This window comes from Etheostoma spectabile, chromosome 4, assembly GCF_008692095.1.
Source record: "Etheostoma spectabile isolate EspeVRDwgs_2016 chromosome 4, UIUC_Espe_1.0, whole genome shotgun sequence".
Classification (NCBI taxonomy): Eukaryota; Metazoa; Chordata; class Actinopteri; order Perciformes; family Percidae; genus Etheostoma; species Etheostoma spectabile.
In genome coordinates, this window is record NC_045736.1 from 27,015,976 (window position 1) to 27,031,929 (window position 15,954).

The window sequence follows — 15,954 nt, forward strand, 5'->3', positions numbered from 1 at the left end:
TGGGTTTGGAGGATTAGAGATGTGCATGTGTGTATATACAGTGTGTGTTACTGTGGATGTACATATACTGTGCTTTCAGTCGTTTTAGACTTTTTGTCCATTTTAGAGAGTGTATTATCAGAATCAGAATGATTTAAAATAAATGATTCTGATAAATATTGAATGAATGAATGAATAAATAAATAAATATTTAAAAAATAAAATAAAAACGGACGGTTAATTGGTTAACCACAGGGCACTTTACAATGTCCCTCTTGGCAACACTCTTATTTAGTTTTTGTTCAAAGTAGGGCTGAGCGATTATAGAGAAAATCAAATATCACAATATTCTTGACCAAATACCTTGATGTTCATATTGCTACGACATTGTATGGTTGACTATTGGTGCTTTAACAAAACTGTTATTTACACTATGAGATTTTTGATAAATTTTCTCCAGAAATATTTAATGACTTAGTGGGTAAAGGTAAATAATAGAACAGCTAGGACAGTCTGATAAGATCAGAAAATGGCATCACTTTACTGTAATGCAGCCTGTAAAACCAGGTAAAGACAACACCATATTACAAATCTAAGACGATATCTAGTCTCATATCTTGATATTGATGCAACATTGATGTATTACCCAGCCGTAATTAAAAGGACTTTAAGTTTCATATCTCAAGTTTGTATTTTTATACATTTTATTTATCAGAACTTTAATATATTTTGATGTTCCTCTGATCCGTTGTGACAATAAAACAATTTTTGTATTACTATTTTTTTTTCAAATTGACATCCACCGAGCCAAAATGCTATCATTACAGTGGTTAGCTCGTTGTGGTTTCCTAGCTGCGCCGCGAGGTAAAGGAGATTAGCTGGGAACTTCATGGAGTTAATGTTAGCTGCCTTACAGCTGTCAGAGTTGGCTTTGATTTCATATATTATCTTCTAACAGCTGTGTTCTCAGTAATGTGACAATCTGCAAGAAACAGGTTGCTTTTAAATCACCAAAATAGTAGTGGCAAAGTCATTAGCATTATGGCTAACACTGTGGTTACATAGTTTCTGACAAATCGTTTGGGCTATGCTTTCTAACATGATGTCATTGTGCTAACTGAGCAACAGAGCTGCTCAAGACACTTGTTAGATAATTTTTTTCTGAAAGAGTTCTCTGTTGATTTGTGTTTGTCGCTGTGTCTGTGGTGGAATATAATGTAAACAGAGAGTGGCGTGCCAGAAATGCAATGCTCCATGACACAGATCCCCTTCAAAGCCAGGCTTATGTTTGGTAGTCTCTCTAGTGGAGGAAGAGTAGAGGCAGCCCTAGTAGAGAAGCTGTGAGTAGTGTAGGATACCCCCCGATGGAGTCTAGACACTGGTGGTGATAGTGACGAATGAAGAGGACGCTGAGACCTGGATGGATGAGAAGAGGCGTGGGCTTCCACGTGAGCTCAGACCTAAGTGCTGGAAATGATGAACTGAAGATGCATGGGTTGGTAGAGGGTTTGCACTGAAATGACAGCTGACAGAGAGAGAGAGAGAGACACAGAGAATTTACGCTTAAGATTAATCTGTGAGTGCAACAGAGGCTGTCCCCAATCCAGCACAGAGGTCAGGGTGTGTGTAGAGGGTGTATGTTTTTTTGGCAGGCAGATCAGTGCTGCAATGAGTGTCATTGCTGATGAACCACGCTTTTCCTCAAAGACACACATCAAAAACACAAAATCTGAGTGATGGACGGTCAAAATGCAGTTGGGCATTTCATTAGACACATGTTTTGAGGACACAAAGATGTAAATATCACAACCCCAGAACACAAGGTCATGAGTCTCCTCCCACGCAAAGTGTGTGTGTGTGTGTGTGTGTGTCTGTGTCTGCGTGTGTGCGTGCATACTATTCCTTGTCTTTTCCAGGAACAACCTCTACAACATTTTTATCACTTACATTTTTAGTTATAGCTGGCCAGAGGCTCCGGATATTAAATGTGGTAGTGGCTGAGTAAGTCTGCCTTCAGATTCGGTTTCCAAAGAGGGGATGAGTCAATAATAGTAATGCAGTATTTTGCATGTATTAAACCTTTTTAATCTTGGAAGGATCAAAGAAGGAGGTCAGTGTTTGAAGAGGAAGATTTGTTTCTCTTAATAACTGTTTTAAAATAGCTTTTCTGGCAGATTGCGTTGCTAATCTTACATTTTCTTTTGTCTTTGCAACCAATAAGACATTGTTTTTGGTTTTTCTTCTTTTCAGTGATCCCCTATCTGCATGTATCTGTGTGTATACATCAATTATGTGAACATACACCAGAGCAGGATCATGTTTTAAAGCTGCCTAACCCAGTGTTTTCAGTTGGGCATTGTTCCACAGTTTGAGGTGAGATATTGGATGAGAATAGACTATTTTGATAGAATAATGACATAAAAAAACTTCAGAGAAATGTCTCATCATAGTTTTTGTTTTATTGTGAAAAGAAGAAGAAAAGATGTCTGACAGCTTGTGTTAAGAGAATCATAAGCTGTAAGGAGGATGATGGAGCCTCAAGAGATCAAGCTGTCATGTAATTAAGTAGATATAAAGCATGGGAAGGTGTGTGTGTGTGTGTGGTGTGTGTGTGTGTGTGTGTGTGGTGTGTGTGTGTGTGTGTGTGTGTGTGTGTGTGTGTGTGTGTGTGTGTGTGTGTGTGTGTGTGTGTGTGTGTGTGTGTGTGTGTGTGTGTGTGTGTGTGTGTGTGTGTGTGTGTGTGTGTGTGTGTGTGTGTGTGTGTGTGTGTGTGTGTGTGTGTGTGTGTGTTGACAGTATCAGCAGGAGGTGTTCTATAGCTGTGCTATAGGTCAGCTTTTCCATAATGGAGAACAGCAGAGCAAACTCTAGATCAGATTCCTTCCTTCGTGATACCCTTGCCTCTAGAAGAATAGAATTCAACTATTTAGGTTGTTATCACCCAGGTTATTTACCTGTAAAGAGGGTGTGGGGCTATAAGGCCAAACAAATGGATTTTTCTCCTTTAATTCTCTTACCAAATGCCCCGGGTTAGAGCAATGATCTGGAACTGAGCCTTGTCACAGTCCATTAGTTTTACTCTAGCGGGATTTCTGCCTCTGCAGACTGGGAACTGTAAACATAGGTTTAGCCTTGTTATAAAAAGTTGGAGGGAAAGAAATGTGTAGTGACGTTCGCCTGGATGGAAAAGTCTCTTAGTCTAAGAGCAAGACATCACAACACTGGGTAATGTGCAGGGATGAGTTGTTTTCACTTGTTTGTAGCCCTGACAGCAAAACACACTTGCACATAAAGAGGGCAGGACATACAAGTTAGCCTGTCAGTCTGAATGGTTGGCACGTGGGTAGTATCTCTGGAATTTGTGCTGACCTATTTTCTGTTGATGTGCTGACTGAAGACTGAGGCTCCAGTTTGGGACAGACATGCTTGTGTTCCTCTGGGGTAGAAATTGTCATTAGAATAATTTAGCTTCCAGAGAAAGCAGACAGGCAGATGACACTACTTCCGCTTGCTGGCATTGACTTGGTTTGTCCTGAGTCAAGGGCTGGATCTTTTGATTGGCGGAGCCCACTGAGGTAGGTCCCTTGGTGGCTTTGAAGGTCTGACTGAACCTGCTCCTGTGCTCTAAGGGAGAGGGCCTAGAATCAAGTGCAAACAGTATTGTTTATTTTGATAGTCATCAGGAAATTACCAATCAAAAGAGTTTAGAAACCAGTAGTAAACTGGGCCATATTTCACGATAACTGAGTTTAAAGTACATATATAGATAACTGGCAAAAAGTATACCACGTTTATAGCATTTGTAAACATCTATACAGTGGGGAGAACAAGTATTTGATACACTGCTGATTTTGCAGGTTTTCCTACTAACAAAGCATGTAGAGGTCTGTAATTTGTATCATAGGCACACTTTAACTGTGAGAGAAAGAATCTAAAACAAAAATCCAGAAAATCACACTAGATTTTTTTAAACATCAGTATTTGATACATCGGAAAAGCAAAACTTAATATTTGGTACAGAAACCTTTGAAATTACAGAGATAATGTTTCCTGTGGTTCTTGACCAGGTTTGCACAGACTGCAGGATGTTTCTACCTCCATGCTTCACGGTTGGGATGGTGTTCTTGGGGTTGTACTCATCCTTCTTCTTCCTCCAAACACGGCGAGTGGAGCTCTACTTTTGTCTCTGACCACATAACCTTCTTCCATTTCTCCTCTGGATCGTCCAGATGGTCATTGGCAAACTTCAGACGGGTCTAGGCTGTGGTTTGAGCAGGGGGACCTTGCGTGCGCTGCAGGATTTTAATCCATGACGGCGTAGTGTGTTACTATTGGTTTTCTTTGAGACTGTGGTCCCAGCTCTCTTCAGGTCATTGACCAGGTCCTGCCGTGTAGTTTGGTGCTGCTCCCTCACTTTCCTAAAGGATTAATGCCCCACGAGGTGAGATCTTGCATGGAGCCCCAGACCGAGGGAGATTGACCGTCATCTTGAACTTGTTCCATTTTCTAATAATTGCACCAACAGTTGTTGCCTCCTCACCAAGCTGTTTGCCTATTGTCCTGTAGCCCATCCCAGCCTTGTGCAGGTCTACAATGTGCAGGTCCCTGATGTCCTTACACAGCTCTCTGGTCTTGGCCATTGTGGAGGGGTTGGAGTCTGTTTGATTGAATGTGTGGACAGGTGTCTTTTACACAGGTAATGAGTTCAAACAGGTGCAGTTAATACAGGTAATGAGTGGAGAACATGAGGACTGCTCAAAGAAAAACTAACATGTCTGTGAGAGCTGGAATTCTTACTGGTTGGTAGGTGATCAAATATGTACAGTAGCGGCCAAATGTTTGGTTACACCTTCTCATTTCCTTTATTTCCATGACAATTTACATTGTAGATTATCACTGAAGGCATCAAAACTATGAATGAACACGTGTGCAATTATGTACCCCAAACCATCTCAACTGGGTTCAGGTCCGGTGACTCTGGAGGCGCAGCACTCCATCCCTCTCCTGAAAAAAATGATGGTTCAACTTAACGCAAACCGGATGGGATGGCATGTCGCTGCAGGATGCAGTGGTAGCCTTGCTGGTTCAGTATACCTTCAGTTTGGAATAAATTCCTAACAGTGTCACCAACAAAACACCCCCACACCATTACACCTCCTCCTCCATGCTTCACGGTGGGAACCAGGCATGTAGAATCCATCCGGTCACCTTTTCTGCGTCGCACAAAGACACAGCCGTTGGAACCAATATCTCAAATTTAGACTCATCAGACCAAAGCACATATTTCCACTTATCTAATGTCCATTCCTTGTGTTTCTTGGTTTCTCCTCAGCAGCAGAGGTGACTCTTGGTCTTCCTTTTCTGGGGCGGTCCTCATGTGAGCCAGTTTTGTTGTAGCGCTTGATGGTTTTTGGGACTGCACTTGGGGACTAGGGGTGGGAATCACCAGAGGCACCACGATACGATATTATCACGATACTTGGGTCACGATACGATATTATTGCGATTTTAAACTATTGCGATATTCTGCGATATATTGTACTCTATTACTTTTCCAACTTCATTATTTTGTCCCCAAAGGAAATATCGTCAACATCTGTTCATCTCACATGGATTTTATTGCTGTAAAAGTGACTGTCAAGCTGACTAACAACAAACACTTTCATGAATGTGTTATAAATGTTATACAACTGGCAAACTGAACTGTTTGCATTCAATTAAGGTGGATGCATCACAAGTCAATGCAACACGTTCTGCTGTTTTTAAACTTTCCTGAACTTTGAGTTTAACTTCTCTGTAGACCTTGGGTACGGCTGCATCCGTGAAAAAGCGGCGCGACAGAGTTACGTACCTTGGTTCCAATGTTTTGTTGACAAAATCCCTCATTTTCCACAACGTTGTATGGACGCAGGTCTTTGCACATGAAGCAGGCGATGGTTTGAGTTATTTTCTTCGCTCGTTCTGAATTTGGAGGTAGCTTTGTCAAGCTAAGTGTGTCCAGTGTTGGTTGGTTTTTCGGCGGAGCTGGTTTAGCATTGGCTTTACCGTCCTCGGCTAACGCTAACTCTGGATGGTGGCGTGTAAGATGAGCCCTCATGTTGGTGGTGTTCCCTGAGTATTTTATTTGCATACGACATCCTTGCAATCGCATCTCATATCCATCTCAGTTGTCCCCTCCTTGTAAAAAATCCGAAAAAGTTCCAAACACTTGATTTAAATGCAGACGGTGCATTTCTGATTTCTCTCTCTAACGCTGACATGTTATTTTATCTACATCCTCCTGCACGCTGACAGTCACCCCGCTGACCTCACCAGAAAACAAACAGCGCCATCTGGTGGACTGAAGAAGCAACTGATTTGATATTCTACTACCAAAAAGTTAAATTCTCATGTGCAGTTTAAATAATAAAAAATCGATACTTGGCGTTTGTGTATCGATACAGTATCGCCACGGGAAATATCGCGATACTATGCTGTATCGATTTTTTCCCCCACCCCTATTGGGGACACATTCAAAGTTTTTGCAATTTCCGGACCGACTGACCTTCATTTCTTAAAGTAATGATTAGGGGTGATCCGAGTATCCGGCTGAAACGAGTATCCGGTACGAATAAAGCACTTTTGCAGAGTACAAGTATTATACGAGTAATATGAGTCAATATCCGTGCTCGGATTGAATAAAACTCCTCAACTGGCCGCGCAGCGTTCTGTGATAATCTGTGACTTAGCTGATTAGTTCTTGCCTTAATATGAATTCTAACATTTGTCCAATAGGGCTGTCGGTTGTGTATCAACCTGACTTCTGCACAACACAACTGATGGTCCCAACTCCATTAATAAGGCAAGAAATTAACCCTGACAAGGCCCATCTGTGAAGTGAAAACCATTTCAGGTGACTACCTCATGAAGCTCATTGAGAGAACACCAAGGGTTTGCAGCGCTGTCAAAAAAGCAAAGGGTGGCTACTTTGAGGAATCTAAAATATAAGTCCTATTTAAGAGTTATTTCACACTTTTCTGTTAAGTACATAATTCCATATGTGTTAATTCATAGTTTTGATGCCTTCAGTGAGAATCTACAATGTAAATAGTCATGAAAATAAAGGAAACGCATTGAATGAGAAGGTGTAACCAAACCTTTGGCCTTTACTGTATTTCATGCAATAAAATGCAAATTCATTATTTTAAAATCATACAATGTGATTCCCTGGATTTTAGAATCTCTCACAGTTGAAGTTTACCTATGAAAACAATTACAGACCTCTACATGCGTTGTAGAGGTCTATATAACCTATTTTCCAGATCGCTAAAAGCAACAAACCGTTGAGTTGTGTTCTTCAAATTTGGGAAACAAAATAATATTTGGCAAAAGCCCCGTTGGCCTGTAATGATGTCTTCAGTCTAGAAATGCAGACTTTGGAGGACCCAGCCCCTGAATAGGAACACAGCAATGCATAAAGGTTGACTGTTTTTTTTTTTTTTTGCCTAATTTTTAATAATTCATGGTCAAATTCCTTTACTGCAAGTAAACATTAAATGTATGCACTTTGTGGGCTGCTTTCAAGCAAGAACCCCTTTTGCATACCACAAAAAACATCCTTCAAGTAGAGCTTCACAGTCTGAATTGGGAAGTAAACATAAAAAAGAAACCATAATGCATTTGAACACACAAAGACACATATCTACAGTGATTTGTAAATGCCTTCCTTACTCTGTAACTAAAAAATTTGAATTTTATTATAATGGGTTATCAGGGTACCGCTTTCCTGGTTAACAGTCCCAGTTTATTAAGTTTATTATGTCATATTTCATATCAGAGCCAATGTACTAGAAGTGACACAAATCAAGCATAAGCCCATTTTTATTGCACTTTGTATGTTTGTTTTATGTGGCAGAGGGAGTTAAATAGAAAAATAACAGATTTAAACCTTTCCCCACTTTTAAATTGGCAATGTGTGGACAGTTAAGGATGGCTACTTTATATCACCGTGGCAACACGCCTGATGGCTGAGTCAGAAACTCCATAGAAAGCCAGAGGTAGGTTAATATGAGGTCATCATGCTGGTGTCACCTCGGCCATCCTGAAACCAAAGAGGTCTGAGTGAAAGCACGGCTATGACGTTAATAATGATGGCAATGAGTAAATTGGAAGACACGGTTGCCATGGAAATAAAGAGGAAAGAGGACTAATTGAAGGGGCTAAGGGGGGCATCAGAGCTGGGCTCTAAGTCATTGATCATGCAGCCTGCCTAGACTTGCTGACAGCCCAAGGTGAGATGGAGATGGATAGACAAAGAAGGGGAGAGTGCACAGAGTGGAGGAGGAGGAAAATGTGTGAGGGAGGGAGGAAAGGTGGGAGGAGGAGTAAGGGATGTGTTCATCGATCTATTGGTGTCGTCTGCTGACATGGCAGCTACAGGACTCCTTTATGTTGGCAGAGACACCATAAATCTACAGTAAGTGTTTTGGCACATGCCTCTGTGTCCACATGCATTCATTCTAGGGTTGGGAATCACAGGGTACCTCACGATACGATACCAGATACTTGGTCATGACAGAGATAATATCACAATACTACTCTGCGATAAAGGAAATATATTGCTAGATAATCCTATAATTATACTTCTCAATATTGGTCTAACTATGGATACAAAATGCCAGTGAAAAGGTTAAGTTCAGGTTTTCTCTATTTATCTCAAAAGTCTAAACTCTTACACAGCACAATTCTGCAGCACCAGTTTTTCAGTCTGTAAATTAAAATGATAGAACTATAGAGCAACTATGGGTCAAGATTTTGGACTTAAACATGGCCCGGGCGTCTGTTATTTTCCTCAAACTGCTGTCCGCCATCCCGTTGAAACCTCTTTCTCTTCAGCTAGGTAACTTATGTTCAAGTTTCCCTCATACACGTATTGAATGCCACCTGGACGAGCCATGAAGTTGCCCCCTTTCGGAGCAGGGAAATCTATTTAGAGTGCCTCAATTAATTTTTTTATTGCTATTTGGCGCTAGCATATTGATTGAGGACAACTGCACTTTACTTTACAATACCTCATGTGACGCCACTTCACTTTACCTTACCTTACTTTGCTTCAGTCTACCTTTCTGCACATTGTCTATTGTTTACCTGTTTTTCTTGTGTGTTTACTTGTTTGTTTGTTTTTGCTTTCATTGTAGAGAATTGCTGCTGTAACAAAGGAATTTCCCCGTTGTGGGATGCATAAAGTATCATCTAATCTAATCTAATATTTTGTCCCACCACTAATGCATTCTGGCACTCACACCTTAGCATTAAGGTCCTCTTCTTACAGCCATAGAGATTGGATAATGTGTGTGAGGTAGTAAGCAAGTGCTTGTCAAGAAAGGGAGATATGTTAAATATGTTATCTATTTATTAAACTGGCATTTCAACATATCTGTGCTACAAGTAATTGTGTCAGAATTGAAAAATCCACTGTCTCCCAGAGGCAGCACTGATGCTAAGCTATAGTGAAGGCCGACCTTTGCTGCTTAGAAAGGGCATTGTGTGGTTTTCCCCGGGCACGTTTTGTTTATGCTGCCGTTTGTTCACCCAGCATAGCTTCCTTGTCCCTCACTGCATGGCATGATATTTAGCGCTGAGACGAGGCCCTGGTGGCAGCTGCATGCTGTGCAGGGAATAGACCTGAAGAACAGATGAGTGAAATTGTGTAAGAGCCGGAATACAATTTGTGTGTTACTTATCTGCAAGTGGAAGAGCTGAGTAAAACAGATTCTGATGTCAGGGAAACCATTTGTGAGAGCAATCTGACACAACAGACCGACCTGTTGTCGAGGCTAGAGGGACTTGTTCTACGTTATCAGCTCTCTCGATCCTTCCCCCATCCTCGGCAGCATTAATGGTATGGTGCGAATATGGGGCAATGCTCGCTGCACAGATTGCAAATGGAATTTCCCTCCTGTCATCTGGGACTACTTTTCCTGATTTTATATTACAATTACACAAAGCTTTACTGACATATTTAGACAGTCTTCATGGCTCATTTGAGTCCCCGATTGTCAGGGGTAAACACTGCTGAAAGCACGTGTTTTGAGCTTCCCTTCATCAATTCTTCTCATTTCTAGCTCTATCTATTCCGCTTGTCTCCTTGCCTCACATCTGTCCCTTGGGGCTAGCCCAGCTTAGAATAAACATCGGCAACCAGCTTTGTCTCTATGGCAACAGCTGCACATGCTGAATGGCAGAGCAGGCATGGAGTAGATATGAAAGGGTGGTGATGGTGCTGCATGTTGCTAAATGGGATCTAGTGCCATTTTGGTGATGTGGTGCAAGGTTAAGGGGTTCTAAGATCTGCTAGAGCCCCCCTGGAGACGCGTCTTTTTTTTCAGATGGAAACCAAAGGAAGAAGCACAGAATGATGGTGTGGTGAGATGGTAGTTATTTGTCTAGGTAACCCAGTAAAAGGGGTCAGTGGGGTTGGCCTATGAAAGCCACCCAGTCAGTCTGTCAGTTGGTTTAAGCTCACCCTGACCCCCCCCCCCCCTTAACACCTTGATTACCCGGCTAGCCTGTTTACAATGAAAGCAGCTTTTGCCTCCATCCCACTTTCTGTGACAGCCTGAGGAAGTGTTGGATTGATCCGGCCAATATGCTCAATCCGCTCAAGCATGCAGAATATTTGTTTTTCTTTTTTCCTTGTTGACTTGTCTAAATATTATTTAGTTCCACCATTGAGCGGATTTGTCAGCAGGGATTTTGCTGGGTATGTTTTTACTCCCCATGCTGATGGCTGAGTACTTCAACACTGGATGTTTCTACATTTTTTTCCCTTTTATGTAATTTGAGGATTGTGCTCAGTTGTACCCATCTGCTTCCCTGGTTGTTTCCAAGCAAGGTGCAACCTGTTGCTAGAGCAGGATGTCCTCTGTCCTCATTCATACTTCAACAATATAGGTGTCAAGATTCTCCAAGTCCTTGATTGGATTACGTTTTTGATTCTTAGGTCACGGTTCGATTTTGATTTTTAATTTGTTGGTTTTTTGACGCACAGGTTGCTATGCCATTTTTAGACTAGACTTTTATGCAATATAATATCTGACCTTTGTTCGCAATGTACTACACTACATTGTCAAATTTTAAACATTTAACAACATAATGTAAAAATAACTTATATCTTCAGTCAATTGGAAACTTTAGCATAATAACCTACCATCTAGATTCTTTTTTGTAACTGCAGTCTTCTTAACTGAATATGATATTCAAGTTCACAATAAAACAAACAAAAAACAGCAGCTATGTCCATAGTTTTCTCTGAACAATGAAGTATTTTAAACTATTTCCGAACAGCTGAACAGATACCACACAGATAACTGCCATGTTAGTCGTGCTGCCAGTGGATGAAGATGGTACACGCACAGAGCTTGCAAACTGTGGCTTTTTTTTGTCGACAACGCAAACGTTCCCAACATAACACACTGGAAATCCAAACTACTTCCACACCGGCGACTTAAGTGAAAGAGGAGGGGGTTCAAGTTCTGTCAATGGTTCTCCTGCATCTGCAGTTGCCATGCTATCTTTTGACTGGCTGTAGCTAAGTAAAAGGAGGTTGACTGGCAGCACTTCAACAATTGACAAACTGACCGAAGAACCAGTTAATTATGCAGAGTCGTGTCACTGAACCGGGAGAATGAACCTACTCATTCTTGTTTGTTTTTTTACCTCCTTCAAGCCGGCAGCGCTTCACTTAAGCTGAGTGCGATCGGTGTATGCTTGGTTGTGTGTGTAGCGCAACTTCTTCTGCTTATATGTTTGTAGTAATCTAGCTTGTAGAATCAATTTCTCTTAAAGGTTCCATCATGGTATGAAAATTTTACTTTATGAAGTTTTTTAACATTAATATGAGTTCCCCCAGCCTACCTATGGCCATTCAGTGGCTAGAAATGGTGATAGGTGTAAACTGAGCCCTGGGTATCCTGCTATGCCTTTTGAGAAAATGAAAGCTCAGATGGGCCGATCTGGAATTTTGGCTCTGACACAGGAAGTAATTTTAACCGCTCCTTCACTTAGCTAGTCCTCTGCCCAATTACATTTGCCCTTGCTTCTTGTTTGTTTTATGTGCATCGTGTGCGTCTATTCATGATAAATGCAATATTTTAGTATCAAGGCTGTTTGTGGTGCGCTGCAGGCCAATTTGTAAGCATTGACCTAGAAGAAGCAGACGCTCCATCTGCTGTTATGTGCAACATAAGCCACACTGAGCCAGGTAATTCAATACCACTTCCTGTCCTCACCTTGGGCAAACAGGCAAGGCCGAAGAGATACAATTTCAGGGAAAGTGAGGAAGGGGGACACTTTTAGTGTCAGTGTTCTTGTACAATAATTATGTGCATGGACAAACGGCTGGCTTCAAGGGGAAAACAAATGAGGTGGGCTTTAGAGCTTCTTGTTAAACCTGGGCTGAGCCATCTTTGTGTGTTTGCACGCCACGTGTGTGCACTGAAAGTGTGACCTTTCCTGAAGAAACTAATACAGAAAACATCCTCCATCCCCTTCCCAGCTGGCTTTGTATTATAATATACAAATTACAGTATGCCAATTTGGAGTCAAGAAGACAAGGGTACAAAGGGGACAAAGATATTGTCAGGGCTGGACTTGTGACTTAGCTATCTGCTGCCACCTCCTTCGATCCCATAATCGATCAGTATCAAATGAGTAGGTTGTGTTGCCCTGAACTGCACCTAGTACTGAAAGGAAACATTGATTAATTGTATGTCATTTATCATGGATAATAACCGAACATTACTTAGTTCCTGTTTCTTAATAATTTGCATTGTTTTATACCATTGACTTTGAATATATCATCTTGGCATTTTTTCTACTTTCTGACATTATATACTCTAAACCAGAGGTTCTCAATATTTTTCTGTCATTCTGAAAAATGAAAATCATGCCCCTCGCCCACCCCAGCAAGATCAGATTTCATTTTCATCAGTCATTAACAATACAATAGAACAATACAAAATTAAGAAAATATTCATGTTTGCAAGATAGCCTTGCTATCAACAGAGCACTTTTGTTTTGTTTTTTCACTTCATGATTTGTATTCATACACCTTTAGGTTTGCTCAAGACGCCCCCACAGTGGTGACTCTATACCAACCAGTTTTAGAACCACTGACTAAACAGTATATTTGAAAAAAAATCAACATAACTGTTAATAAGAAAAATTTATTAGATACAGCAACATCAAAAACACCATACAAAATAACAAATTATAAATTGGATATTAATCCAGGCTTCCTCTGTCAGTTCTGTGAAAAATTTTATTTATTCATTTTTAAAAGTACATAGAAAGATAGACTTAATACATAGTGACATTTTCCTCGCCTTGAATGGGCATTTTCATTTGTGCAACAACAGCGGTGTTTATCCAATGCTCTCACAGTTTACCATTGTTCATTCCTAACTGCTGATGCTTATTATTAGTGAGCATAATGTTTTCTCTTTTTCTTCCTGGACAGAGTGGTTGACAGGGACAGGACAAGGAAGATGGATGAGCTGCAGGATGTACAGCTGAATGAAATCAAGCCGCTGCTGACCAATAAGGTAAGTTGTGGGTAGGTCAGGACAGTGACCGACTGCTGAGGCAACACACACACACACACACACACACACACACACACACGTGGTGCACATTTAAAGGGAATGAGCACCTCATATGGTCCTCCCAGGCAGATGCATACGTAAATACAGTACACTAGGCATGCAGACTCTGCAGTCCTGTTCATCAAAGTGAATTATTCATATATGCTTGACTGTGTAGAGTGGGAAAAGAAAGGAGAGAGCAAAAAAAGGTTGTTGACGGAATGATGCAAGAGAGAAGAAGAGAAGCGGGGAGTATAATGTAAGACACGCAGACAGACAGAAAAGACAAACAAGCAAGAATGAAGAGAGATCAAAGGAGATACTCATCCCATTATTTCTTAGAGCTTTAAAGATTGTAGCAAGTGAGAGACAGCAAAAACAGAAGTAAGTATGGAGGAGAAAAAAAAACCAATGGCAGATGAAAGCTATTCCCATCCTCTTGTGGCCTCCTCTTCCCTGCTCCATCTCAACAGCTGATTAGCTGATTACAAAGACTGTTTTGTTCTCCCCCCAGGCAACTGTCACAGTCAGGGAGAAATGGTGCCTCACAGGAGAAGTGAGTAGTGAAGTATCAGGTCTGAAGGGATTGTATCACCTGCATGCTGCGTTAGGTAGATGTCTCTTGTGTGAGGTGACAGGGTGGGGAATCTACATCATTAAAACCATCTGAATGAACGATACTGGTACTGACCTCTCACTCCCCCTAGTGGTTGCCATATACACATTTGTGAATGATTGCATTGATGATTTTGCCAGGTATGAGGAAGAACTGAGTACTGTCTGCAGCAGCAAAGTAGCTTTAACAACAGTAAAGAACAACATAAGTGCCTTTTGCAAATGTTACAGATGTATGTGATTAAAGTTGCTTCAAAGTAGGACATGCTTAAGAGAACACAATAAGACAAATGTATAACATTTGGCATAACAATAAATAAAATGTACAAGCACAGTTGCATCACAACTTCGGCCAGTCAGATTACTAGTACCTTAAGCTTATTTTAGTAATTATTGTGTGGTATTTACTTCATGGAAATAATGCAAATATGTTGAGGTTCACTTCACTATAGTCAAAGAAATTCACTGTTCCTTCCTGGACTTTGATGTTGTATCTAAAATTAAAAAAGGTGATAATGATCCAATTCTTTAACACCCAAGAACTGCATTATTGCAACGGAATAGTGTAGACTTCGGATAGAAACATCTTTTCACTTTGATTTCTGCTGAATAGCTATTTCAGTAGGAAGAAGAAAGGGAGAGGTTTATAGCCACCATCTGTCTCTTTACCAATATGTACCCTACTGGTCTGGCCTACAACTGAATCCCACAAGAATCTTCTTTGTTGTTGCCCACTTTCCTGTTTCTACCATCTATTCTGTAGCTTCCTGCTGTCTGAATAAAGACAGAAACCAACTGAGAAAAGACTGTAAAAATGCTTCACCATTACTTATGTAACGTGTGTTAAGAATCAAGTTTTAATGATATTGAAAGCTAAATTAATTTCAAATATTATGGTGATATGATGCAAATACATCTAAATTCCTAAAAACATGAGATGTTGCAGTCATAACTTGCTGTGATCAGAAGATTGCCACAATCATGTATCCAGATGACACAATCAGTTGAACCAACAGATTCATTAACAACTAAATGAAGTGCTCCTTGCAGTATGTCACACCCAATCATATTATTCAGATATTGCTGTAATCTGGGCACAGTTCTCTATCTGGATCCCGCTACCAAAATGTGCTGTAATCAAACTGAAAAGACATGGTTATTGTTTGCAACATAATGAGCAAATGTTTAGGTCTAATTATGACAAAATATATTACCAACCAATAGTTGTTAGGAGCTTTGTTCACACATGGATACTTATGGCATTATGTAAATTATGTTGAAAAAACCAACACATCCTGTGCCATCCATCTAATATATATATATATATATATATATATATATATAAACCTCCATCAGAGTCTTACATAAGTACAATAGGTCTTAGTATTGGCTTTATATGTATATAGAAATATGGCATTTATAAGCCTATTTATATTCTAACTCTCCTCTTTTACTTGTCTTGCAGAATGCACGCAACTTTCAAGATTTCGACTGCCAGGTGAGTGTTGCTTACTGCTCCTACACAAAACACTGCAGTGCCATGGTTGGAGGAGATGCTGTTGTGATAGTGGAAGGGGGGTTGGGGCATTGGGGACATGGCCCCATTCCCACCCTCCTACTGCTAAACCCATTTGTTTTCTTGCCCTACATCTGAATGTTGTTCATCCAACTTTACTACAACACATGCTGGTGAAATATAGGATTTTTCGGGGGATAGTCAGCGGTGGTGTATATAATG

The 15,954-nt window shown here is 40.6% G+C and overlaps 1 protein-coding gene across 2 annotated transcripts in view; it reads left to right on the top strand.

Annotated features, from left to right (window-relative positions):
• The window catches only part of ndrg3a (ndrg family member 3a), a 45,049-nt gene that overhangs the window by 5,709 nt on the left and 23,386 nt on the right, over window positions 1-15,954 (top strand). For both annotated transcript variants that reach the window (XM_032514193.1, XM_032514194.1), the window contains exons 2-3: window positions 13,478-13,562; window positions 15,682-15,714. In XM_032514193.1, the coding sequence (XP_032370084.1) occupies window positions 13,506-13,562; window positions 15,682-15,714 (90 nt within the window). In that variant the 5' untranslated portion in view covers window positions 13,478-13,505. The remainder of the gene's footprint in view (window positions 1-13,477; window positions 13,563-15,681; window positions 15,715-15,954) is intronic.